The 27,299-nt window shown below is 38.3% G+C and overlaps 1 protein-coding gene across 2 annotated transcripts; it reads left to right on the forward strand.

Annotated features, from left to right (window-relative positions):
* Positions 1-1,975: 1,975 nt before the first annotated feature.
* NUCKS1 (nuclear casein kinase and cyclin dependent kinase substrate 1) lies at positions 1,976-27,299 on the forward strand. Of its 2 annotated transcripts, none has more exons than XM_079696599.1 (7): positions 1,976-2,072; positions 17,409-17,458; positions 19,000-19,105; positions 21,846-21,901; positions 24,830-24,982; positions 25,751-25,897; positions 26,837-27,299. In XM_079696599.1, the coding sequence occupies exons 1-7, from the start codon at positions 2,056-2,058 to the stop codon at positions 27,034-27,036; spliced, it is 729 nt and encodes a 242-aa protein (XP_079552725.1). In that variant the 5' UTR covers positions 1,976-2,055; the 3' UTR covers positions 27,037-27,299. The 2 variants fall into 2 exon arrangements, with proteins under 2 accessions (XP_079552725.1, XP_079552724.1); XM_079696598.1 differs by having other exon boundaries at positions 1,977-2,072; positions 25,748-25,897; positions 26,837-27,293.

Consider the following 27,299-nt stretch of genomic DNA (forward strand, 5'->3'; position numbering starts at 1 on the left):
ATACAATTACTATATGATCTAGCAAATCCACTTCTGGGTATATGCTCCAAAGAATTGAAATCAGGGGCTGGAAGAGAGATTTATACACCACATTCATAGCAGAAATTATTCACAATAGCCAAAATCTGGAAATGACCCAAGTATCCACTGACAGTTGAATGGATAAACCAAATGTGGTATATACATACAATGATATATTATTCAGCCTTTAAAAGGTAGAAAATTTTGATACATACTACAACATGAATGAACTTGGAGGACATTATGCTGAGTGAAATAAGCCAATCACAAAAGGACAAATACTGTATGATTCCACTTATATGTGGTTTCTTGAGTAGTCAAATTCATGTAGACAGGAAGTAGAATGGTGGGTACCAGGGGCTGGGGAGAGAGGGAATGGGGAATTAGTGTTTAATGAGTATAGAGTTCAGCTGGGGAAGACGAAAAAGTTCTGGAGATGTGAATGTACTTAATGCCACTGAACTACACATGTAAAAATGGTGAATTCTGTGTTATGCATTTCTTTTTTGCTATTCTTTTTTGCTATTCAGGGGCGAAAGGGTGGAGTGACATGGAAGAGGAGATATATAACTTGTTTAATGCTTTACTGGTGGACTGTGCTATTCTCTTCCCTTAGGGAAGCCAGATTTTACAAGGGGAGACTTTCAGGAGGCAATAGTGATGGGTTGGTTTGTTTGTTTATGGAGTGTAGCTTCAGTTGGTTATTAACAGGCTGCCTGTGATAGGGATTGAAGTCTATTTTACAATGGTCAGGTAAACCTTGGCCGTTCCCATAGGGATCCTGAGCTCTGCCTCTGAGAGTTTTATGCATCCAACAAATGTTCATGGATTTAAATGGAATGATCTGAGTTATCCTCAGTTATTTGACTTGAGTCTTGAGCCAATCCCTCCCCCATCCCCACCCAGGGATAAGGGATTGAATTTAACAAATACTTACATTGCACTTACTGTCTGCCAGAGACTGTCCAAAAGCCTTTTCATATATCAACTCATTTAATACTAATAATCCTATGAATTAAGTACTATTCCCCATTTTACACATGAGAAAACTGAGGCAGGCACAGAGAGGTAAAGCTATACAACTGTTAAGTGGTGGACCTAAGGTTCAAACTGAAAAACCTTCTGGCCCAGCGCTCATGCTCCTAATCATTAGGCCCCGAAGGTCCATGTCTGGGGCTTTAATGACCCTGAAGTGATCTCAAGGTCCAGAATGGAGAATGGAAATTGGTGGTTAAGTTATTCCTTGACTGTGATCCAGCCTCCCTGCTCCAGCAGCGGTTGGGCTCCTGAGGTCTAATGCTTAAGCAAGGAGAAGGGGCTTGTGGGTTTAAGGTCAAAATTTTTGAACCTATGGAATTTCCCTCCAATTCAGAATCAGTCCCTTGCTGACGAATCAGCTGCCTATCCCACGGGTTTTGCTATCAGTGGAGTTTCTAGATGATCAGGGCAGGCGAAATGATACATCATTAAGCTAACATTAAATGACACTAAACTCTTAATAAATCTTTTTTCCTAGTCATCCTAAGACGCAACCCAAGACGAATCTGCAACTCTGGAGTGGAAACCAGGGGGCGGGCCGAGCAGCGACCATTTTTGTTTTGCGGCCGTGCGCTCTCAGAGCACCTTGACTAACAGGACCTCACGGAGGAGGCGGAGCCTATCAGTGAGTGGGGCGGAACCTGGGAGACGTGATGATTCAAACGTACGAATGAGCTCTGCGCATCTGGCAGAAGCCGCCAATGACCGGTCGTGTTGGGGCGGAGCCCACAGGCCCTAGTGGCTTTGGTTGTACGGCGGCTTTGGCGCATTTTCGGCTGGTTTGATTCATCCATTTTGAAGAGACAGGGGAGCGGGGGGCTCGTCTGATTAAGGGGCCCTGAACCTAGGAGCGGCGGAGTTTGAGAAGCCAGCAGCTCGGGGCTCGGCGGCAGCGGCCCCCTCGGCCGAAGTTGGGGGGGGTGGGGCGCCGAGCGCGCGGGGTGGGGGGGGTCCTGGTCTTTGGCTTCTCGACTCGGTCCTGTTTCGACAGCGAACATGTCTCGGCCTGTCAGGTCAGTGCGGAGTCCGAGGCCTGGAACGGGTTGGAGGGGGTTGGGGTGAGTGGTGAAGGAGTGGGGGACAGAAGCCTAGAGTCGGCCCTCTCCTGTGCCACGCGCGGCCTCCTCCCTTTCGGGGCCCGCGCGCGCCCTTGAGCGTGGGGGGCCTTGCTGGCCCGCGGGGCTGCGCGGGGGTAGCGGCCGCGCGCCCATGCGCGCGCTCTTCCCCGCCCCGCGCCGTTGCAGGGCTCTGGGCTGCTTTGCTGCCTCCCCCACTCGCCGCACTGGAGCGGGCGGGGTGTTCCCTGAACCGCCAGCGGTCGGAGGGGGAGGGGTGTGAAGTCAGCGCCCCCACCCAGGCCCCACCTCCTCCGGCCCGGCCCCTTGGAGCCGGCCGCGGGGACCAGCGGACTGGGTCTCGGACCCCACCTTAATTGGGGGGGGGAGGGCGGAGACGCCGTATTGCCCCTTCCCCCCTCGGCTTGCGTGGGGGTGGGGGGGACTCAGCCCTTTTTCTCTAGCGGACGGGGGTGTTCCATGCAAAGCAGGAGGGGCAGCTCTGCCGCCGGGCCCCGCCTCCGTCCTCCGGGTCGCTGCAGAGCCCCGCCTCTCGGATCGGGCCGGGCGTGGGCGGGACGCGTTCTTTTTCCCTCCGCAGCAGAGAGAGTTCGGGACTAGGCCCTGGAAAATGACTGCTGTGTCTCCCCCAACTCGGAGTTTTGAGCTGGTTAACCCCCGCTCTCCCCGCCTCGAGTTCGTTCTTTGCCTCCGACTAGAAATGTCCTTCCTCGGAAATGTCCCTACTCAGGGAGGTGTGGGTTAACTGCACGACCTAAATCCCGTGTGGTTCTCGTTCCCGCTACCTCTCTCTCCTCTTCCTCGGCGTACACGTCTCGGATGTTTTTGTAATCTTATCTTTACCTCGAATAAGTTTAATAATAAACGGGCTAGATTCGGTTAATCGTTAGACTTTATTCTGAGAATTTCAACAAGTTTGCTGTTCCCCAGCGGATGGTGGAATCGCCCTTGGCCGTCCTCCCGGCTATCGTATGGAATGTGCCATTTATGGAGGGGTGTGGCTTAATCCAATCTGTTGAGGCCTTACGAAGGAGAGCTGTTGCAAATAAATATTACTTTTAATATAATGTCCTTGGCGCTTTCAATGTAAGGAATTGGCTACTTTGCATAGTGGTTTATGGATAAATAGGTTTAGTTTCTAAATGTTTTAATAGTTGTTGCTTCCCCTTCTTCATTCCAAGTTTTGTGAGGAACGGAAGTATTTTGAGCTAGAGCTCTAAAGGGAGGTTTGGAACTCCGGAAAGGGTTTTGTGCTACACCATTCTGTCTGCAGACTAGAACAGCAGTCTCCAGCTGGTGGGGGTATGGGGCTGCCTGCTCCTACGCTCGGGGTGGGCGTGAGGAGAGTGCTAACTAACTACCTGACAGCTTTTCTGCCTAATTTAAACCCGCATCTCCGATAACTCACCATCGCCACCGGGAAGAGTTTTGCCTACATTTTGGCACGGAGTCTGAATAGATATTTCGAATTATAGTTTGCATACTTTTTTTGGCATAATAAATGACCAGTGTATCCCATCAGTTTATGTAGAGTATTTTCTTTAGGATCAGGAGAAATAGACAATATCATAATAAAGATTTGTTTCATCTGGATTGGATCTTCTGTCTTCTGGGAGTAAATTACTGTGTGGTGAAATTGGACTATTACTTTTCTTTACCTTTTAACTGCAGTTCACTAGGTTTTGATGACTTTTAATTTTATTATTGTAATTTTACTCATTTGCCTGAGTTTGTACTCCCAAATTTAGATGCTGGAACACGAACAGAACTTTTTTTTTCTTGAAAACTTGGATTTTTAATGTCACCGGGTAGGGGTAAATATATTAAGCACGTTCTAATCAGTTTTTTGAAGGCATTGGGATTTGTGCACAACTTTTTTCTTGCTCAGTCTGTTAAAAGTAATTTTGACTGTATATTTGCCCCTAATTGAAGAATGAAGTTAATATATCATGGGCTTTTTTGGGGTCACTTTCAAGTTATTAATTTTAAAGCAACTTGGTTTTTGATTATATATTTTAGTGAAGAAATCTCTTTGTAACTTTTTTGAAAGCCTTTAACATACTCTTGACCAATAATAAAGCAGAAATAATTAAACTTGACTTTGGTGGTTTGTTAAATTTTGCAATAAAAAAGTTCTGCCTTAGGGAAGTGCTTTTGTAATTGAAGAGTCTGTGTACTTGAGGGAATGTAACAAAAAAAAGATAGATGTTGACCCAATATCAGAATGATCAACCTTGTTTAAAAACAAACCAAAAACAAGAAAAACATGTGTTGGAAAATGTGTCCCTGCAGCTTCTTTTGGGATATGTTTCTACCCTTAGGCCTGTATATAATTTTGAGGATTTTCTGCTTTTCATTTTTTACTGTGACTGTTATTTTCATTTTAATATTAACCTAAGCATTTAAGGAAGATTTAGAAATGTACTAATGGCTGCTTGACACCAGTTTCCAAATGGATGGAATGATGAACTGACCGGCTACAGCAGGGTTTTCCATAGACATGTGTGCAGCACATATCTAAGTAGTTTTGTTCACACTGTATTGCTGTCACCTTTTACAGTATCTGACTCATATATAAATGAGAGCTGAAATATTTTAGGCCTTGGATTCAAATTTATAGCGTAAAATTGCAGTCTTAGAGCCAGAAAGAAATTTAGGCAAATTCATTTTACGAGTGACAATGTGGGGACCTGGACAAGTGAAGTGCCTTGCATCACACACTAGTAGATGCCAAGATTGGGCCTAGAACCTAGATTCTTAATTTACAGCCCTGCTTATCCTCATCCTACCCGCTTTCTACATAATAACCGCTTGTCTCTTCTACCAGATAAGTGTTGATGTTATTTTAGTGTATGGCACTTTTAACTTTTCAAAATGCTTTCATGACTCTTACCCTTGTGAGGTAGGGAAGAAAATGCTGTTTCTTTTGAAAGAAAGCTCAGAGATTTACTAACTTGCCCAGCCTAGAAACCAGGTTTTTTGAAATTTACCTTTGTATATTCATTAGAGATCTTCCTCCCTTATTGAAAATGGTCCACATCACTCAGATCAGTCTGTTTGCTCCTTTCTTTATAATGTAAGTGTACCTGATGTCTTGTCTTCTTTTGTTTAGTACTTGAGACTGCAAGGAACCTTTAACATTGAAAGTTTAGATGTGAAAGCATAGGCTTTTACAGATTGATATAAAAATTTTTTGGTCATTTTTTATTTATGTTGAGAATCAGCTTCCCCAAGATTCCAGATTGCTTTCTTTTCAAAGAGAATTCGGTTGGAATGTGTCTGGATTTCTAAAAAAAAAATTGATATTCTCTCTTACCAGAAAATCAGTTTCAAAAAGCCCTCGGTTAAAGGGAAAAACTTGGAAACCTGAAAATTCAAGGTAGCTTGGAATTAATGATACCAAGTATACACAGGAAGACACTTAAGAGTTTAGTATACTAGTAAATGTAGTTTTTAGATGAGCCTGGTTCCTTGTATCTGATCTTATTCTCTATGTCCAGGTCGTGTGTGTGTTTGTGTGTGTGTGAAAGAAGTGTGATTTTATTAACCTTTGATCTGTACATTTATTATTACTTACATGTCACTTTCTTCTAAAAAGACAAACTCTTCTGTAGACTTTACCTTCAAAGATATCTCACATAATAACTTGGAAAGCCTGAATAATGGAGGAGTTAATTTTATAACAACACTTAAGTATTCAACATTTCCCAACATATATGTATTTAATCTGAAAATTACAAGAAGACAATGTTGGGAATTCCCTGGCGGGCCAGTGGTTAGGACTCAGCACTTTCCCTGCCGGGGCCCAGGGTTCAATCCCTGGTTGGGAAACTAAGATCCGGTGTGTGGCGAGGCCAAAAAATAAAGTGCCAAAAAAAAAAAAAAATTTAAAGTTTGATTTTTTTTTAGAGTAATTACCAAATAAACATTTACTAAGAGTAAGTGCAGAGTCAGGTACTGAGGATTTCACTTTATCTTGTTTTATCCTTATTACAACCCTGTAATAGAGGATTTTTTAAAAAATTCCCATATAGTAGATGACGAAATAAGCTTAAATAATATGTTACTCAAGGTCACAGAACTGTGAAACAGCCAAGATTTGAACCTAGATTTTCTGAATACAGTGCTGGCATTCTTTCTGTGGTAACACTCTTCCCTTCCTAGTGTTTGGCATGAAGATGGTCAAATGCTATTTTATTTTGTAATCTGTAAATAATGGTGAGTGCATTCTGTATGCACTGGTTTTTAAGCTCTATGTAGAAAATATTTGAGGGGAAATATATGGCCAAAATATTTTAAATAGCAGTTTTTTCAACTTACTCTTCAAAACAATTCTCAGAATAAGTTTTAATTAAAAGCATTTTTTTTTTTTAACTAGAAAGAACTTCTGAGATTAAGTCCAGTTCCTTCAGTTTACTACTGATGACTTAAGTCTAGGAGCTAAGGCGTAGAAATAATAGTAAAGCTGAATTTAGACTGCATGAGTCTTACCTATTTAACTCTCCATTAGATTTACATTTATTGTATACATTTGATTCCACGTAGAATGTTTTACAGGTCTACAATCCTTAGTTTGAAACCATTGGGGACTATATGTGTTCAGAAGTTCAAATTTTTTCAAAAATTTAAAAAAGATAACAGGGCGCCTATACTGTATATATAATGTACCATCACCAGTCTGGGGTAGTGCTCCTATAACCAAACACATTAATCTCTGTGGTAAAACCTAGGAATTTTCACACTAAAAGAAAATCCTAAAAAGCCCCTCTTGTTTGCCCCACATATGTTTACCACCATATAAATTATGAAAAGACTTGGTTGTCAGAACTTTTTGAATTTCTAAATTGTAGATAAGAAGACTAGACCTTTAACAGCACAGTTCCTTTCTCAATCTTCAATTTTAGAAAAAATAAAATTACTCGAAACTCAATAGAGCCATCACTTAACGAGCAACACTTTTTTTTTTTTAAGTTATTCTTTTTTTTTTTTTAATTTTTTTTTTAATTTTTTGGCTGTGTTGGGTCTTCGTTGCTCTGCACAGGCTTTCTCTAGTTGCGGCGAGTGGAGACTACTCTCCATTGCGGTGCGCAGGCTTCTCATTGCAGTGGCTTCTCTTGTTGCAGAGCACAGGCTCTAGGCGTGCGGGCTTCAGTAGTTGTGGCGCACGGGCTTAGTTGCTCCGCGGCACGTGGGATCTTCCCGGACCAGGGATCGAACCCGTGTCCCCTGCATTGGCAGGTGGATTCTCAACCACTGAGCCACCAGGGAAGTCTACGAGCAACACTTTTTGTGCCAGTTCTGCCGGATACTTCTCATGTTTTTCAAAATCTTGAACAACTCTGAGCAAGGTATATATTATCCCTTATTTCATATGTGAGAGGGCTGAGGCTTAAGTAAATTAAGTAACTGATCCAGTTCACCTAACCATTAAAAAGGAAACAGGAATTCAAATAGAAGTTGTGGCCAGTGTGATCTTTCCGGTCAGACAGTGCCACGGGGTGTTAACTCTCATGGTAGTAGCACATTTGGGGGTTATGGTTCATAGCAGGACTTTGGTGGGGAAGACCAACTTTAAAGTGAGCTGGGGGGGGCGGGGGTGGAGGAAAGGAAAATTTTTTCGAAGGAATAAGAATATGTGAAGGGGTTAATTAAAGGAAAAGACACCTGAATGTAGAGGAAAAAGCACTGAAGTAGTGTGAGGCTTTTGTGGGAGGAAACATGAATGTTAGATAAGTGGCATTTAAGTGCATACATAATTCAGGGACATTTCCCCCTGACCAAAATAAGTGAATAGATTCCAAAGCCACCTAAAGGACACCACAGAAAATTAATGGGCTCATTTTACTTATATGTATAGATGCAAGAATGCCAAACAGTATTAGCTAACTGAATCCAGTATGTATTAAAAATACATATGATCAAGTAGCATTTGTGCTGGGAATAAAACTTAAAATCTGTCACTGATTTATATTAAAAGACCAAAGGAGAAAAACCATAGCATTTGAAAAGGTTCAGCACCTATTATAAAACTCATCAGTATATTACAATTAGAAGGAAATTAAGATTAATAAATTGGGATTGATTTAACTTGACAAAAGTTACCAAGGTAAGTGGTTGAGTTTTTTTTTTTTTTTTTTTTTTTTGCATTACATGGGCTTCTCACTGTTGTGGCCTCTCCCGTTGCGGAGCACAGGCTCCGGACGCGCAGGCTCAACGGCCATGGCTCACGGGCCCAGCCGCTCCGCGGCATGTGGGATCCTCCCAGACCGGGGCACGAACCCGTGTCCCCTGCATCGGCAGGCGGACTCTCAACCACTGCGCCACCAGGGAAGCCCAAGTGGTTGAGTTTTAGTGTTTGAAATCATTGCAATACAACTAGTTAATAAGGAGAAAGTAGTTTTGAATAAAGAAAGGGAGATTGATTTTATTTATGTTTTTGGTCTGTTTTCCCCAGAAATATAAAAACAAGGCCACCATTCTGTGTAACTCTGGGACACCATCTATGTTACATCCACATTATAGTCCATGTGAATAGTGCCCCTCTGGCATTTAGAGACTGCGGTGTTGTGGACAATAAGAGAAAACATTTCATTTAGTATATGACCACTTTGGTCAAAATGGGGCATCCCTTTGTTTTGTTTCAAAAAATATTACTATCTAGGTTCTAGGAAGTGGAACTGATTGTTACAGAATTGCATTGCCATATTTTAAAATAACTAGTATCTAAATAGCCATAATTATAGGTCTTTGAAATATTTTTGGTGAAGAGACCACAGGTTGCCAAAGAGTGTTTCAACTGGCTATAGCATATTTTCAGGTGCTTCTTAGGGCCTATCTACTTATTGAACTGTGCACCTGTTCAGTTACCTGCAAAGCAAGGTGATCTTCAGGGAGATTTCATGTGTCAAGATAAAATGGCCCAGAAGATGAATTACTTGAGAAACTAAAACTTAGCTCCACTGAGAAGTAAAAATCCAGCCGGCTATTTATTGGCCTGGGATAACAGACTATCTTCCACAGATATGCTACAACTGGCAAGATTTATAACAATGCTTCTTTGACTACTGCTTTCCTGCTACGAAAAGATTCTCTAAAATCAGACTGTCAGAAACTTTGCTATTTGAAATTATATCAGAGTGAAACATCACACTTTTATCAGGAAAAGCTAACTCCTTTTGACACGGAGAGCTATCCTCGATTTACATTTTTAGAGCTTCAAATGAGGGGTTGCTGGGCACAAAATTCACATCTACCTTAACTTCTTTGCCAAGAAATAGGACCCAAGGTCCACTTCACTGTCTAGACCTGATGTAGACTCCTTGTCACACAGTTGGCTGTGCTTTGAGCCTATCAAGACACTGCTTCATTTAAATTTCACCTAAATTGTACCCTTTCCCGAATCCTTTTTAAGTTTTCCTCTGTTTGGTGAGATGCTCCACACTTCTAACGTTCCATCACCTTTATTGTAATGAGTCAGTAAATCTTTGTCAGGCTACAGATTTGTCCCTGGTAGTTGAGTTAAGACAATTGGAAAAGTCCACTGAGGGTTCCAAGACTCTTGCTGCAGACAGGACTCTACTTGGTAATGTGCTCATCTGAGACCCCTTTAATCTCACCTGCTTGAGGTTTACTCTGTTCCTAATTGCATAGTTTTTGCACTCAACTTCTGTTGGGAAAAAGCTAGCCCATTTTATTTACCCAGTGCTTTGTTATACTCATTGAAATTTGTGTGTGACTTTTAAATAAAATAGTATACTATATGGAGAGAATATGGTGGAACTGAATGTATTTTGGGAATAAGGAGTGCCATATAAGAGTTCATGTTTATTCATCTGGACTGAAATATTAGCAAGTTGATAAAAAACATTTGGGAGGGCATTGTGACAACTATCTCAAACATACCTGGCTCATCATTCAGAACTCCTTTATTCCCCTTGAGTGCAGAAATTTACTTTTTCCATTTGAAAAACTTTGAAGAGCTATTTCCTGTAATGTTCTTGATTTTAAATATTTACTTTAAAATTTTTGCTTTCTTGTATCTTGTGACTGTTTTTGAATCCTGTTTAATTGTAAAAAACAGAATGGTATAAGATACAGTCAAAGCAATATATCTTAGCCAGAAGGAACGTGAAGCTCAAAATAAGCAACTGTGAGAAATTACCCTGAATTGAGTTTAGGTATCCTGGCTTCTATGAACTAATTTTCTTATATCCTGAGAAAACTTGGCGTATGAAGAATCTTGAGGGATAGAAGAATGGAGTGAGGTAAATGTCCTAAGTTTTAAGGACATTTGATATGTAGAAACTTCAGTATTTAGCCTTGAAGAAAAAAGTGGAAACTGTCACACAAATTTTAAGGGCTGCTCTATGCAAGAGGGTTTAGATTTAGACCGTGGTGATCCCAGGAGCTAGACAAGACAGAATTGGTCAGTGGACTTTAGAGGCAGATTTCACCTCGCTGAGAAGAACTGTTTCATTATCCGGTTTTCTTGGAATTAGTTGCCTTGGGAGATCATGAAAGGTTCTCAGTCATGCCCTTCCAGGGACATTTGTTGATAGGATAACACGTTTTGGGTAAGATTGGGTTAGATTGTCTAAGGTCCAGTAGCTGTAATATACCTGGTGGTGTATCACCCTTCCCTCTGTCCCCCACGGGCCACCAAACTTCGATAGGTGTTATGAGTGCTTAAGTTTAAAAAAAGTGGTTTTCTTAAAACAATGAATTAAAATAGGAAGAGATGCTATACTTCTGTGGCCGTGGATTAATAACAAATCGTTTTTTGTAAAGGTGAAACTAAAAACTACTTTGGAAATCATTTTATTCTATAGCAGTGGCTCAGACTTTTTTGATGAAGTTCCTATAAGAAATACATTTTACATTACAATTTGCTACACACAAGAATACAAATAGCTGAAACAAGTTTCAGGAACTTGGCAGTTATTTAGGTGTAATTTTCTCTGATATTTTCTATTTGCTTCTTCTTCTTTTAAAATGCTGGTTATAGGGAATTCCCTGGCAGTCCAGTGGTTAGGGTTCAGTGCCCTCATTGCCAGGGGCCTGGGTTCGATCCATGGTCAGGAAGTAAGATCCCACGCGAGCCGCAGCCAAGAAAATAAAGTGCTGGTTATACATCAGTAAATTGATTTCAGGACCCAATAGTGGGTTGTGACCAATAGACTGAGAAACATTGTTCTAGATGTTTATCACTTAGGTGATTAGTGAAAAGAGCTATGTTAGCTATTTTGGGTTTCTCAAAACTCAGATTTCAAGTGCACTTTAAGTGCCTAATGAGAAAATTGCTGAATTCTAGAAAATTAGCTAGGTGTTTCTTCTCCTTCCCTGCATTGGTCAGAACAATAGGACTTCTTTAGGGCAAAAATGGAAGATAGCTTGATTGAGCTAAGTAATGTAGTAAATTGTCTAAAAGTCTCTCTGATTTGCCTTGAGAAAGTGATTTTGTGTTCTTTAAGTAATACAAAGCTTAGGGTGTCAATAATTAAATGTGGGTTTCTATTTTAAGGTTCTGCTTCCTCACCTGGAACTTAATTGTTTCTCCATGTTTTGATGTATTCTTTGTTAAAGAGTAGCACTGAATTTTGTGGTTTTAAGTTGTTTTCTCATCTTTAAGGTTCAAAGGGTTAGATGCGATCATCTCAAAAGATGTGGTAGTTTCCATCTCTGAAATACTGTTGATCCTTGATTCTTGAGAATGTTAGTTTTACATACCTCACATTTCAGGAATTGGTCATTTCAGTGATTTGGTCTTGGATGGTTGCTGCTGTAAGAAAGAAAAGGCATTTTGGGGGTAGACTTACCAGTATTTAGTAGAAAGAAGATGATTAAGAGAATGGAAGAAAAAAAATCCTATTGCTTGAGTTATCCACATTTGGTGCCAAAAATGGATTTTTAGTGTTCTTTGTCTAGCTTCCAACTTTACCTTTCATTTTTGCACTTTGATGCAAAAGTAAGGGCTTATCTCAAAGCCCTCTGGTGATCATCTAGGAATTGGTTCATTTGTGACCAAGGTACCTTTAGAATCTAAATATAGCGATTATGTCAACTTAAAGTAAGAGCAGGCACATAATTGAAGTTTTTTTTTAACTTATTTATTTTTGGCTGCATTGGGTCTTCATTGCTGCGTGCGGGCTTTCTGTGAGTGGGGGCTACTCTCCGTTGTGGTGCGTGTGTGGGCTTCTCATTGCGGTGGCTTCTCTTGTTGCAGAGCACGGGCTCTAGGTGCACGGGCTTCAGTAGTTGTGGCGCACAGGCTTAGTTGCTCCGCGGCATGTGGGATCTTCCCGGACCAGGGATCGAACCTGTGTCCCCTGCATTGGCAGGCAGATTCTTATCCACTGCGCCACCAGGGAAGCCCCTTAGTTGAAGTATTTGTGTTCTTATAGTTTCTATTTTAAACATTTGTTTTCCTTACTGGGTTACAGTTCTGTTTTCTAGTGCAAACTTTTAGACTTACTTAGATGGAACTCCAGTTGATCTGAGTGATAGAAATCGATCTAACTTAAATGGTGGATTTAAAATAGCTACTGTTGCTACTTTATCTGGCCTAAATGGCAACTGAAAACTTTATCATAAAGTTGGAATTAATATAAAAATAGGGGGTTATTTTGATATTGCATTTTAATGAAATGAGCAACAAACTCTTAAAGACAATCTAAATAGCACTAGAACCAATACTCTAAGACATAACATTTTATTTTATTTTAATTTTTGAGACAATGGTTTTAAAAGGAGCAGCTTAATCGTGCTGTTCTAATAAATAAGAGTGTTACTTGTGTATTCACATGGGTTCAAGATTGCAGTAATATTCTGGGTGGAACAAGTAAGTGCTTACAAGAAATAGTGGCTGCTATTTATTGGATAATTGTGTACCTGGCCCTCGAAACAATCTTGAGAGATAGGTATTGTTATTCCTATTTTACAGGTGAGGGAACTGAAGTTCAGTGAGGGCAAGTAACTGGCAGAGCCAGGATTTCAACCCAATTTTAAAAATCTGTGTTTTTAACTTTTATGCTATATTGAAATTTTGTGTTGTCCTCCCAATTCCAGTTTTTGATGCTCATTTTACACTGAAGAGTTGGTTTAGCTTTGGCATTTAATTTAAGTAATAAAAATGAGAATGTTTCTTTGTTTGCAGCTAGAGGTAGGACTTCCTATGCCTTTAGACTTAAATATTGCCTTCTTAATTTCAAGTTTGCATAGGAATAAGTTCATCAAAAATACATATCAACCCTGAATAAGGTAAATCTCTAAGTAGTGGGAAACAGTATGTTTTGAATAAGCATCTTTAGAAAGCAGAAAATGAACCAAACTATTATTATAAATCATTATAATGAGTTTTTGTGAATGACCCTTGTTATCATAGATCTTTTAATTAATTAATTAATTAATTTGTTTACTTATTTTTGGCTGTGTTGGGTCTTCGTTTCTGTGCGAGGGCTTTCTCTAGTTGTGGCAAGCGAGGGCCACTCTTCATCACGGTGCGCAGGCCTCTCACTGTTGCGGCCTCTCTTGTTGCGGAGCACAAGCTCCAGATGCACAGGCTCAGTAGTTGTGGCTCACGGGCCTAGTTGCTCCGCGGCATGTGGGATCTTCCCAGGCCAGGGCTCGAACCCGTATCCCCTGCATTGGCAGGCAGATTCGCAACCACTGTGCCACCAGGGAAGCCCCTTTTATTTAAATTATGTTTTCTTTCCCCCTCTTTAGCATTTATAGATGGATTTTTTTTTTGACTAGTTACCCTTAAGACAAGAGTGCTTCTATATTCATATTTTGCTTTACTCAGGTTTTACAGTTTTTGCGATAAATAACATTTATTATGTAAGATAATTCTGGCCATTTTCACATAATTGAAAGTTAAAATATTTTGTGTTTCAAGGGAAGCAGTAGTCTTTCAATTTAGTTTTGAAATTTTTAAATTTAATTGCTTATATAATGTCAGTATAGCCTATGTGACATTTTTGTAGTTTTCCTGTGTTGAAAACTAGGATAGAAAAAACGTACTAAATAATTGCCTTTTAAATCTTTCCTTTTTTTTTTTTTTTCTTTTTTTGGCCGCACTGTGCAGCTTGCAGGATCTTAGTTCCCTAACCAAGGAGTGAACCAGGCCACCGCAGTGGAAGTGCCGAGTCCTAACAACTGGACCACCAGGGAATTCCCCTTTTAAATCTCTTAGATTTTAAATAACAAGTTTTTCAGTTTGGAGAAAACTAAGTTTTCTTTTGTCATTGGCAGTGGGATTAAATGTCTGATAAGTTGAAAACTCCAGTGGTACATGCATCCTCTCTACTGATTCCCTTTCCCACACTAATCCTTTGCAGATGCCAAGTCCAAGTCCATTCACTCATCAAGCCTTCCTTGAATTTGGTGTTCCAGATGAAGGAGAGACAACCCCTGTCCTTAAGATGTTCAGATATAATAGGGAAGACAGACATTTAGTAGTTTATGTAGTATCAATAAGGGATTAAAGTTGTTGAGAGGTGAGGTTATATCTGATATGAGTGAGGGTGATGTGAATAGCATTCTAAGCAAGGGAGCTGCATGACCAAGTGGTAAAAAACAACCTGATTGGTAGAATTAAGCCTCCTGGGGTTGCTTGCTTGTTAAGTGGCAAGAGATGAGATCTTAAAAGTCTTTAAGGTGATTGGATATTATCCTCTAGAGTATTTTCTAAAATTAGGTTTCTAACAGAGCTCTTAAAATTTGATCCTAAGAGCAAAAAGTTCAGAAAACATTTGAGTGCCTACTTTTTACCTTGTTCTGTACCAGAAATGTGGACATAAGACATGATTGTTACTTTCAAGAAGCTTAAGTTAGTGAAGAAAACAAATGGTACAGCGGTACATGTTAAAATGTATGGTGTGCAAAAGGATAGTTGACCATTTACAACTGAAAAAGTCATCTTTTTCATTAAACTTTGATAATTTAATTTTATAGAGCAGCTTTTTAGATCTCTCAAGCAACTTAGGTCATCAGTTCCAACAGATGAGGAACTGAGGCCCAGAGAAGTAAGTGATTTGCTTGAAGTTCTAGAACCCAGGATTCCTACTAACAGATTCTGTATTTTGTACTATATAATTCCTTTTTGGAGTGTTTCTAGTGATAGACTAAGGAAGTAACTATCATTAGTAAACTGTTAGGAAGTTCTTTATATTGAACCCACACTTAATCTGATCACCAAAGCTAACATGTTTTCCCTTTTGCAGGTTAAAAATCCCAGTTTATTCAATAGTTCTTCATATGATCCTTTGCCATATGGTTACCCTCCTTTATATAGTCTCGTAGGATGTATCTATTGATACCAGAAATTGATACCGGAAATTGTACCAGTATTTTAGCTGCAATTCCACCAGCTAACCTAAAATTATTATGCCCGCGATTTCAGAACCTGTACATAATTGTTAGAGATAAAGATTTAAAACTCCCTCTTCTGGATCCTTTTTCCCTGGTTCCATGTCCCATTTGCCTTGATCCTAAGTAATGCAGAAAATGGTCATCTTTGCACTGTGTTCATAATACTGTTTTTCATGGTATCTGTCATTAAAAATCACTATTTCCTGCAACATGATAAGCATTTGATTACTAGCGCCCCCCAAATAGGGTTTTTTTTTAAGAAAAAATATTTTTATTTTATTCTTTTTTTTTAATTGTGGTAAAATAACATATTTACCATTTTAACCATTTTTAAATGTACAGTTCAGTAGCGTTAAATACATTCACATTTTTGGGCACTCAATTTCCAGAACTCTTCCTCTTGCAAAACTGAAACTGTACATACCATTGACTCCCCATCCTCCACTACCCGACCCCTGGCAACCACCATTTTACTTTCTATCTCTATGAATTTGATTAGGTAACTCATGTAAGTGGAACTAATAGCAATATTTTTGAAATTAACTTTTCTAATAGAATGGTATCTTTAATATATAAACTCAGTTTCTTATAACAAAATATAGTTACAACATATTTTATAGTTTTGCATCTGGCCTCATTGAGGCAGTAAAGTCAGAAGATAATTCATTGTCAGTAGACTAAAGAAAAACAGAATACAAAATTCCTTAAGAGCCTTTCTTTTTTTTCTCTCTCTCAAATCAAGGATGTGGCTATACCTTCCTCCACATCTAAGCCCCAAACGTGTGTTCAGAATTCACCCCACCCTATCACTTTCTGCATATTATATAGAAGTTCTGCCTGCACTTGAATTCCGACTCTCCTGTTCTTGCATTTAAGTGGTGTCTTAATCTATAAAACCAGGAATAGTCCTCGACTTAGGTTTAAGTGTAGTTAGTGGCATGTTTCCCTTATAGTTCTTTCGGTTCACTTGTTCAGTTTCCATTTAGTTACAGTACATCTAAGGCTCTTTTAAGTTCCAGGCTGTTTGGATACTAACATAGAAGCTCTTATATCTCTCTAAGAGAGGAATTTTAAACTTTTAAGTTTAGAATATGAAGTAGGAAAATGGAAATTAAATTTGTTTGAGATATTAAAGATGCCTTACCTAGTAAGAAGTACTTAAAAATCACTGAGTCAAAAAAAAATCACTGAGTCAAGTAAATACATAAATTTGTATCTTTAATAAATGCTCTTTAGGGAGTTCCATGTAGCCTAGTGGTCAGGATTCCAGGTTTTTCACTGCTGTGGCCCGGGTTCAATCCCTGGTCAGGGAACTAAGATCCTGCAAGCTGCGTGGCATGGCCAAAAAAAAAAAAAAAAGCTCTTTAATAAAGAGCATCTTTTGAATGAATCCATGTTTTTCCATCCCTTCCTATGTAAGGCTTAACTTACCGTCACCATAGTGACCATAATTAACTATTATATTTAAAAGTCACTTTGCCGTGAAAAAAAACTCAGTAGTAACCTTATTTATCAGGTGTACACGTGTATAGCAGTAAGAATAAAGTAACATTTACAGTTTTGGTTTGTGTGCATATGATATCATCTCTGTATAATGAATATTTATGGTAGTTTGGCTTATTTTGCTGTTTTATGTACTTGTGGGAGGTTGTTTTGTAGGAAAGGATAGTATTTGGGCTATGCCTCAGATAAGCAATATGAAAATTGTCATTTGAAATACTTTTGGTTTAAGCTATACTTTCCTATAACAAAATGTGACATTTTTTGGCTGAGGTAGGGGCTTGTTGAAAAATAAATTTCAGAGAGCTAGTTCTAATTCTGTTTGTGAAGTAGAAATGTGGGTTCTGATATCTTAGAAAAGTCCTACATTTTTGTGATCTTAATTAGAGTCTCTTCTTTCTACAGAAATAGGAAGGTCGTTGATTATTCACAATTTCAGGAATCTGATGATGCTGGTAAGTTTTGTGATTTCAATAAGTTGTGAATTCGACTGACTAGTGGAAGAATACCCAGCTTGTGTACATTCTTATTATTCTTTTGAAATAGGTTTCATTTTTTATTTTTAGACTGTTGATAAATTATGTCAATCTGTGTCACTCAAAACAGACGTTGAACTTGCATGGATTTTAACTTTTCCTTAGTAAATCATTGAAAATAAACACTTGAATAATTTTTTTTCTTATCTGGTTTTGGAGTCCAGAGTTTAAATGTGCGATAATTCTGATGCAGTGTTTATTAGTTTAATATATCTCCTGCTATAATCACGGTAAAACTCGTACATTATAATAGGGAGTATGTAAATTTTTTGCATAATAAAGTACGATGAGAGTATTTTGTGAAATACCTTTGACTTGTGAACTAACTCAGAGTGAGTAGTGTATCTTAAATTGTAGCCATAAAAGGTCTTTTTAGAGTATGTCCTTATTCTCATTTTCCAGATGTGTTTACTATTCTTTTTCCTTTATTTTTTTAAAATCTAATTTTACTTTATAAACATAATATTATGTACCTTGGGAAAACCTAGAAAATGCAGCAATGTATAAAGAAGAATAAAAACATAATCCACCCTCCCAGAGGTAATACTAATATTTATTAAATGCTTACTAAATGTTTGCACTTACTCATTTAACCCTTAGATCATTCCTGTTAAAATGGGATTATACTATTTTTATTTCCATTTTACAGATAAGGAAACTGAGGCAGAAATATTATTCAAAGTCCTTTAGCCAGCAGGTGGCCATTTTAACCTTTTTGTCCTTTTTTTCCTTTTAAAAATATAGTTGACATCTTGCTATAGAATTGAGTTCTGTGCCCCTCCCACCCCATCCCTACTTATCTTGCTTGTGTTACTAAAAGTTTATGTTGGTTAATGGTTGTATGGTATTCCATAATTTATAATTATTCAACCATTTAATAATTGCTGAAGCTTCAGACTATTCTAGATACTCATGATTATATATGATGGTGTAGTAAACAGTTTTGGAATAGTCACTTTTTAAGGTTTTATAGGACTTTTTAAATTGGAGGTATTTTCCTCAAGTGCCAGAGTGTGCTATATATAATACTTTAGTTTAAAAGTAATTTACTTGATAACAGTAATTGTGTTAGGATTGTAGAATTGTGGGTTCTTTAAAGTCTAAAATGCTTGTAATATAACCATATTACTATAATAGTTTCCAAATAAATATGAAGATGTGGAAACATGTACAAGTCTTTAACAAATTAAAAGGGTAGAATATAAAGTAAGATATTTGACTGTGGGTATATTAAAATATACACATGAGGACTAGAGAGTAATATGCAAAAATGGAAACGATTTGAGTTAAGGTGGAACTGGAGTAGAAAAGATTTTTTTTTTAATGAAAGAAAATTATTTAGGAAATTTTGCCCTCTCACCTTTTAAATAGCATGAGAGAATTATCAGTAAATAGAGTGGTAATTTTGACATGTAAAAATCATAATATAGTTCATTGAATTTGAAAAATACTTTGCTTAGATGAAGATTATGGAAGAGATTCGGGCCCTCCAGCTAAGAAAATTCGATCATCTCCCCGAGAAGCTAAAAATAAGAGGCGATCTGGAAAGAATTCACAGGAAGATAGGTAAGAGGCATAAGTCTGATTCTTCTTACACTGTCACCACTCAGATGAGGATAGTGTCTGGTCTCTAAATTGGTAGGATCTTCAGTTACTTTGGGAAAGTGCTTATTGTTCACTTAATATTGTTTTACATGTTTCATGTTATCTCAGACAGTGCTTCTGAGTCTAGAGGTTAGCCTCTTTAAGGTCATGGAATCCAAGGTGAGCTCCAAGTATGCCAGAATGACTTTGGTGCTACTTCAAACCTCTGAACAAAGGCAGAAAGATTGTTTAAGTATATAATTTGTTGCCCAAGGTTAGTATTGGCATTTTCATTGTAGAAATGGCAAAGAATAAGTGACCTTTCCTATTCAGTCACAAATCATTGGCAGAATCATAACTAAAGCTTATAGAATGTTGCATTGCCTGCCGAGTTTTACTGTCTATAGTCAATTCTACTTTGTTTAAATAATTTAATCATTTTGGGCTGTTTCCTTTCCTTTAGTTTTATAAATGAATTCAGATGAGTTGTATTTTTAACTGTAATTGCCTCATGAGACCAGGGTATTGTAGCTTTCATCTCTGCTCTTACAGCTATACACATTCATTCACTCTCGTACTCAGTGTAGCATAACTTTAAGACCTCCTTGGTGGTGGTGGTGGTGGTGGTGATAGTTACCGTTTATGACTATTATGTGCCAGTATCTATTATATGCTAATTTATATTCATTATCATTTAATTCTCACAAAACCTTTATTAGGGTAAGTAATATTAACTTAGAGGGGTCAGTGATTTATCCAAGGACCAGCAAATAGACCAGTAGGTTTTGAAACCATGTCTGTTGGACTCCAAAGTCCATTTTTTTAACCATTAGGCTATACCACTTCCAAACAATACTATTAAGTATGAGCAGTTCAAAGAAATGAATTAATAGTTCTCACTAGTTCTTCTAAGTTATTTACTTTTGAGCACTAAAACCACTATAATCCCTAGGCAGAAATCTTTCCATTCTGAATTCACAGAACGCTAAGTTTGTAAAAATAATACTAATTAATAAATGTACCTAAGTATTTTCTGTTTGCTTGAATTGCTAACATCTAATATTTTCTTCCCTGGAGAATTTCAGAAATGTGGAAAAATTTTGAGGAAAAATAAGACAAAATTATACTGTAGGGAGACACATTTTCCATAGTTTCAGAATATATCTCTCTAATCCAGTTTTGTATAGCAGCCCAACTTAGAACTACCTTATATTATATTTATTTTATTATATTTCTCCTAGGAATGAGCATCTTCATGGCCTGTTGTAATGTCTCATCAATATAACTGATATCTAGCCTAAATTTTTCCTTGTTGCAGTCATCTGGCTTTATTACTCTCTGCGAAGTGTCCAGGAATGGTTGAAATAAATATAGCTTTTGTTGCCATTTGTATTAAGTGCCTTGTACGTTTATTCCCTCAGACCAATATTATGTTGCTTTTCTTGTTGGTCTCTACTTAAAAGTTTAGCTTTTACTTGACTTCACTGTAACGGGGCTCAAGGATTAATGGTCTCTATAAACTCAATAATAAAAGAACTAGAGGAAATGATACCGTTCTTCATCATTGTAATAGACTTGTGAATTAAATGCTTACTTTTCAAAAAATATTTATATAGAACAGTCACAGGTTTCAGAATTATAGTATATTTGGATCAGATTACTTAGTAAAGAAATGTGTTCGGTTTTTCTTTTTGCTTAGGAATCTTGGGTTCAGTAGGTTGTCATTTGAGTGTGGTCTAAATTACAGGAATACCAAAAGAGGTTTACAGGATCTGCTGTTTGAGAAAAGAAAGCTATCAACTTTTATGTGACTCCTTCTTTTTTTGTTTGTCAGAATTTCTCATGGAATCATAAAATTTTAGCACTGAAGAGTACAAGTGATTTGCCTAAGATCATACAACTAAATAATTCATGCCAAAGACAGAACACTAGAACCCAGATTTCCAGTTTAAGATTTGTGAAGATATAAAATGTGCATCTTTGTGACCTAAAAAGTTACTTTATAAAACTTTCCATTGAACTTTGAAGCTCCTTAACTTCTTATTTTACTCTGCAGTGACCTTTAGCTCGCTTTTATTTTCTCCATGATACAAGGCATGCCTATGTGTTGAGGTTTCTGATGTATAGAAATATTGGACTCCTAAATATTAATATTAGGAGGTAATTAATTAATTGATTTGTTTTCATTTTGTTTTAGATAAATTTTTTAGGCGTATTGTAATTTATATAACTAAACTCCAGTTTCCTTTAATAATTATAAAGGTGTTTTCTACATCTATATTTGGGGCTATCCATTTACTTGCCTACTTTACCACCATTGATACATTATATAATTTATTTTCAGTATATTCATACTTTGCCTCTGACAACAAAAAAATTTTCTTAGTAAATGTTCTCCTGAACCAGGTCTTATCCATAGGTGAAAAGTTTTTAGCCTATGTTGAGATACCTTCTTTTTTTCCTTTGGGTCTTCAGAGGGAGCAGTGTTTTCTAAAAGTAGATAAAATTGTTCTTAATCACCAGCATTAAAATTGTTCTTAATCACCAGCATTCCTATGAAGTAGGGAAATAATGCAAGCAGTTCCACTCCTCAGCATCTGTTTGAATATTTTATGTATAAAAGAGGTTTTCTTCAGCGTTCTTCTCCAGTCAGATACCAGAGTTTTATGTTCACTTGGATTTTGATCTAAGATTTTTAATCTTTTCCCCCTTCCGCTTACAGTGAGGACTCAGAAGAAAAAGATGTGAAGACCAAGAAGGATGATTCTCACTCAGCAGGTAGTAAAGAATTTTTAATGTAATAGGTGTAATTCTATTTATATATTTATTTATTGGACATTTTAATAAGTGGTTTATTATAATGCCAGGCTCTGTGGTAAATGCTGCATTACAAACGTGTTTCCACCTTCAAAGAGCTCACAATGGTTCTCAATCCTGGTGGCTTATTACAGTTTCCTGTGGAGGCAGTTTGTTTTGTTTTTTGTTTTGTTTTTTTTGTTTGTAGGTTTTTTTAAAAAAAAATTTTATTTATTTATTTGGCTGCGCCAGGTCTTAGTTGCGTTGCCACATGCAGGATCTTCATTGCAGCATGCGGGATCTAGTTCCCTGACTAGGGATCGAACCCGGGCCCCCTGCATTGGGAGTGTGGAGTCTTAACCGCTGGACCACACTGGGAAGTCCCTATGGAGGTTTTTTTGGTTTTTCTAATTAATTAATTAATTAATTAATTTGGTTTTGGCTGCATTGGGTCTTCCTTGCTGCATGCAGGCTTTCTCTAGTGGCGAGCGGGGGCAACTCTTCGCTACGGTGTGCGGGCTTCTCACTGCGGTGGCTTCTCTTGTTGCGGAGCACAGGCTGTAGGCGCGCAAGCCTCAGTAGTTGTGGCACACGGGCTCAGTAGTTGTGGCGCATGGGCTTAGTTGCTCCGCGGCCTGTGGGATTTTCCCGGACCAGGGCTTGAACCCGTGTCCCCTGCATTGGCAGGCGGATTCTTAACCACTGCGCCACCAGGGAAGTCTGTTATGAGGTTTTTATAACATACTTATATCCATCCCATCCCAGGACTTCTCATTCAGTAAGGTCTAGGTGGGATGTTGGGGCTTTGTTTTGTATAAGTATTTACAAATTATTCTCATGCATAGTCAAAATTGAAAACCATTTACATGAACAAATAAAAGATATCAAACTAAATAGAATAATAAGAATCAGGGGGAGTGATGACTCCAGTTGGAAAGCAAACAACGATTAGTTTCAATCTGACTCTTTTTACCTGGGAAGTAGACCTTTGAAACAGTAGCCACAGAGAAAGTTTTTTTGTAAGAATTCTAACTTAAAAGAATTAATGAGGGGCTTCCCTGGTGTCGCAGTGGTTGGGAGTCTGCCTGCCAATGCAAGGGACACAGATTCGTGCCCCGCTCCGGGAAGGTCCCACATGCCGCAGAGCGGCTGGGCCCGTGAGCCATAGCCGCTGAGCCTGCACGTCCGGAGCCTGTGCGCCACAACGGGAGATGCCACAACAGTGAGAGGCCCGCGTACAAAAAAAAAAAAAGAATTAATGAGGAACTGACTAAATTAAATGTTAAATCCTGATTACTCATTGGTATTTATTTTTTAAAATGTAACTCTTAAAAGAGTTGAGAGTTTATTCCATCTTGCGCCCAACCATTTTAGTTGTGGTCTATATTCCCCTGCTTTTGCCTTCCTGGATCCCCCTTTAAATGAGACTGCTGGGCTTCTCTGGTGGCGCAGTGGTTGAGAACCTGCCTGCCGATGCAGGGGACACGGGTTCGAGCCCTGGTCTGGGAAGATCCCACATGCCGCGGAGCAACTAGGCCCGTGAGCCACAGCTACTGAGCCTGCGCTTCTGGAGCCTCTGCTCCGCAACAAGAGAGGCCACGATGGTGAGAGGCCCGCGCACCGCGATGAAGAGTGGCCCCCGCTTGCCGTAACTGGAGAAAGCCCTCGCACAGAAACGGGGAGCCAACACAGCCAAAAATAAATAAGTAAACAAACCAATGAACCGACATTAAAAAAAAAAAATGAGACTGCTATTTAGCTAATATGTAGAGAGGGTAGACAGAGTTCCACTGGATTCACTCCACTGAGCTATTTTGCGTTCCGTTTTTTTTCCAAGTCTGCTAATTGTCTGAAAATAAATTATATTAACCTTTTGCACTATCTAGTGCTGTTGTGATAATGTAACGTACACTTCTATTCATCTGCCTTGTGAATTCTAATTTGAATCTCTTACATTTGTAAGCATTTGAGCACTTCAAGATGAATAACTCTGTACTAGTGTTAAGCTACTGTGAGGTGCGTTTAGTTTTGAGTCTACCAAAGTCAGTTCCGTTCCCTGTGTCTGTTTGTCTTCAGGTGAGGTTTTGGGTAGTGAAAGTGATGACTTGAACACTGACCATGGCAAAGCTTATAAGACTCGAGTGTTTCCAGAAGAGTAACAGCTAAACCTTAACAGAATAAGGGAGCCTCAAAGTCCAGGAGAAGGGCTGTAGGTAGAGACTAATAAAAATATAACTTGGTCTAGAGCCAATAGGCTGGCATCCTGTTGTTTAACCAGATTTATGCACAACCACAACTGTGTGTTGAAAAGAACTTTTAATTAATAAACTATAGTATATGAAAGTAATTTTTTAATAAAATTGTATTGAGATCTAATTGATATTAATATGTGTTTTAAAGATTTCCCTCAATCTCCTCTAAACTGAAATGGCCACACCTCATTCACTGAAAAGGATAGTAGTTTGGCATTATTTTAGGTTCTGTATGTTTTGTATCTTAGAATAAATATCATTGGAAGACAATCTTCCCCTGTTCTAGAAAAATATTTTTCTAACTTTAGTTTCTAAAAACTGTGTAGGTAGGTTTGAATGTGATTGCAAATTTCAGGGCAAAGCAATGGTACAAGTTTAAAGTATGTTATAGGAAACATGTGCTCACACCTTAATTCAGCTTTATTATTACTTAGAACTACATGCCTAAGTTATTTCATATGTACTAGTAGGTGCATAGTCTTATTCAAGCTCATTCTTTGAATTTTAGCTCTTTTGTATATTTTGTAGAAATTTTTAGGGATAAAATTTACCCTTTTTGAATGAAATAAAGCTGCAGGTTATATCTCATATCGGCTTTTCTAGTCAGCTGTCAAACCCATAACTCTTTGATCATTGCATTATAACTTGGATATTGCAGAGGACAGTGAAGATGAAAAAGAAGATCATAAAAATGTGCGCCAGCAACGGCAGGCAGCCTCTAAAGCAGCCTCTAAACAGAGGGAGATGCTCATGGAAGATGTGGGCAGTGAAGAAGAACAAGAAGAAGAGGATGAGGTGCCATTCCAGGAGAGTACGTAAAGCTGCCTTGTTACTTTGGTCATGGTTGTAGTTCGTGACCTCGATTACTTCCACGTTTTTGTGGATGCTCAGTGTTAAAATCAGTCGCTTAAATTAGATACTAACTATTAAAAGAGATGACTGTTTTGATATCTATGTATATTTTAAAAGGTTCAGAGATTCTCATGATCATTATGTCCATCATTTCTACTCAAATACTGAATGAACAATTGTTAGACTAACAGTTACATGGTGGGTGTTGTGATTAAGATTTGTATTTTGGCTTGGTGGAGAAGGGTGTAGACCTCTCCTTGCAAAAAAAGGTGTTAACTACATTTAGATGTTTCACAGGTTACTCAGATTAATTAATTACATGTCTATCTGCTTTGTATGTAGTTTTCTTACTTCATTTGTTTTTGGGCCAAACACACCAAATCAGTTCAGTTTCATTTCCCTAGTCTCATCAGGACTATATAGGAGTGATGGAACTACTAAAAGTTACTTGATGGCTTCAGTTTTTATCCAGATTAAGTCTTACCTTTTCCTGTTTTCAACGTACTCTTCAAACAAGTCAGTCATGTAACCCTCATGGTGCGTGCTAAACCATTTTACAGGTGGGGCCAGTGACAGCTCCAACCAGATTGGTAGTACAGCTGCAAATAGAATCCAAGAGTGTTTGACTTCCAAATCCATTCTCCATTCTTAGCACTCTCTCCCTTTGTTCACTTGGAAGGCTGTATACATTAAGTTGGACGTTGAAATTCTTCTTTCCTCTCAGAAGATTCCGGCAGTGATGAGGATTTCCTAATGGAAGACGATGATGATAGTGACTATGGCAGTTCAAAAAAGAAAAACAAAAAGATGGTTAAGAAGTCCAAACCTGAGAGAAAAGAAAAGAAAATGCCCAAACCCAGGCTAAAGGCCACAGGTGAGCTCTGCAGAAGTCAGATTAAATTACTGCTTTGAAAAATGTGAAGAACCAATAAACCTTCTCTACAGAAGTTCTTCATTAGGGCTTGGCATTGGCCACGTACTTAACAAAAATAAAAGGATCCTGTCTTCTATACCTGGAAGTATCACTTATTTATTAATAAGGACTCCAGCGCCTCTGAAAATCTGGTGGCTTAGCCCTGTTCTTCAACTACTGCCATACAAAAGTCAAGATTTGGGAATTACCTGTTAGTGTCAGGTACAGTGGTAGAAACACCCCACCAGCATAGTTACTACTGCCCTTTTTTCCCACTGATATCACAATCCCAGCAGCTAGTAAAGACTTGAAATTGTGAAAATACACACCTACAGTAATACATTTAAGTTCTGTGTTCTGATCCCTACACCATCCTCTCTGCTAGCAGAATAAAATCACACTTGACAGCATAGATTCATTTTCTTTAGGCCCTTGTGGTTTCTACCAGGTATTCTCCTGGTTGAAGCTAGTTGGTGATTAAATCAGAAAGCTGGATTTGCTTTTTTTTATTCTAGCAAATAGAACTTTTACTCATCATGTCTTAGTGTTAGTAATGATGGAACTGTTAAAAGTTATTTGATGGCTTTAGTTCCTATTCAGGTTAAGTTGCATCCCCTCTTCTTCACCCGAGTTTTAAACATAAACAATTTTTAGTTTCACAAGCCACTAAGGATGATGTGCAGTTTCTATAGCATCCTGTTTCTCTATTGTAAGCATTACTGCTAACATAACATTACAGTGTTGGTTAAAAGAGTTTGGAATCCAGTACCCACCTTCATTTTTAGTAAATTAGGGTGTTGTCTTTATAGATTTTTTTCTTACAGATTATTTTCTTTAGTAGCTGACTTTTGTTAAGGATGCTTTCTTCCCTTCCCCAAATTGGTATTTTTCTTCTTTCAGTGACGCCAAGCCCTGTGAAAGGCAAAGGGAAAGTGGGTCGCCCCACAGCTTCAAAGGCATCAAAGGAAAAGACTCCTTCTCCCAAAGAAGAAGACGAGGAACCAGAAAGCCCTCCTGAAAAGAAAACATCTGCAAGCCCTCCACCTGAGAAATCTGGGGATGAAGGATCTGAAGATGAAGCCCAGTCTGGGGAGGATTAAAAGTGATGATGGTTTGGGGAGAGATTTTATTAAAAAAAGAGAAAAAAAAAAGAAAAAAGAAAAAAAGAGGGAAAAAAAAAGAAAACCTACTTAAGATAGAATATGGTTTTGGCTATGGCTTGACTCATGGGCTTTCAATGCTTTTTTTTTTTCCTTTTGTTGAAAATAACATTTTCTTCTTTTTCTTTCCTTTTTTTTTTTTTTTTAAGAAAACCATTGTATGTGTAATTTACCTTTTTTGTCTCTGGGTCCCTTTATCACGA

Source organism: Hyperoodon ampullatus (assembly GCF_949752795.1).
Source record: "Hyperoodon ampullatus genome assembly, chromosome: 2".
NCBI classification, from domain to species: domain Eukaryota; kingdom Metazoa; phylum Chordata; class Mammalia; order Artiodactyla; family Ziphiidae; genus Hyperoodon; species Hyperoodon ampullatus.

What these genes read in the sequence shown, in the direction of transcription:
- NUCKS1 (XM_079696598.1), top strand. An exon ending in TGAGGTGCCATTCCAGGAGA is followed by an intron (nt 24,983 to 25,747) that starts GTACGTAAAGCT and finishes CTTTCCTCTCAG; the next exon opens with AAGATTCCGGCAGTGATGAG. An exon ending in ACCCAGGCTAAAGGCCACAG is followed by an intron (nt 25,898 to 26,836) that starts GTGAGCTCTGCA and finishes TTCTTCTTTCAG; the next exon opens with TGACGCCAAGCCCTGTGAAA.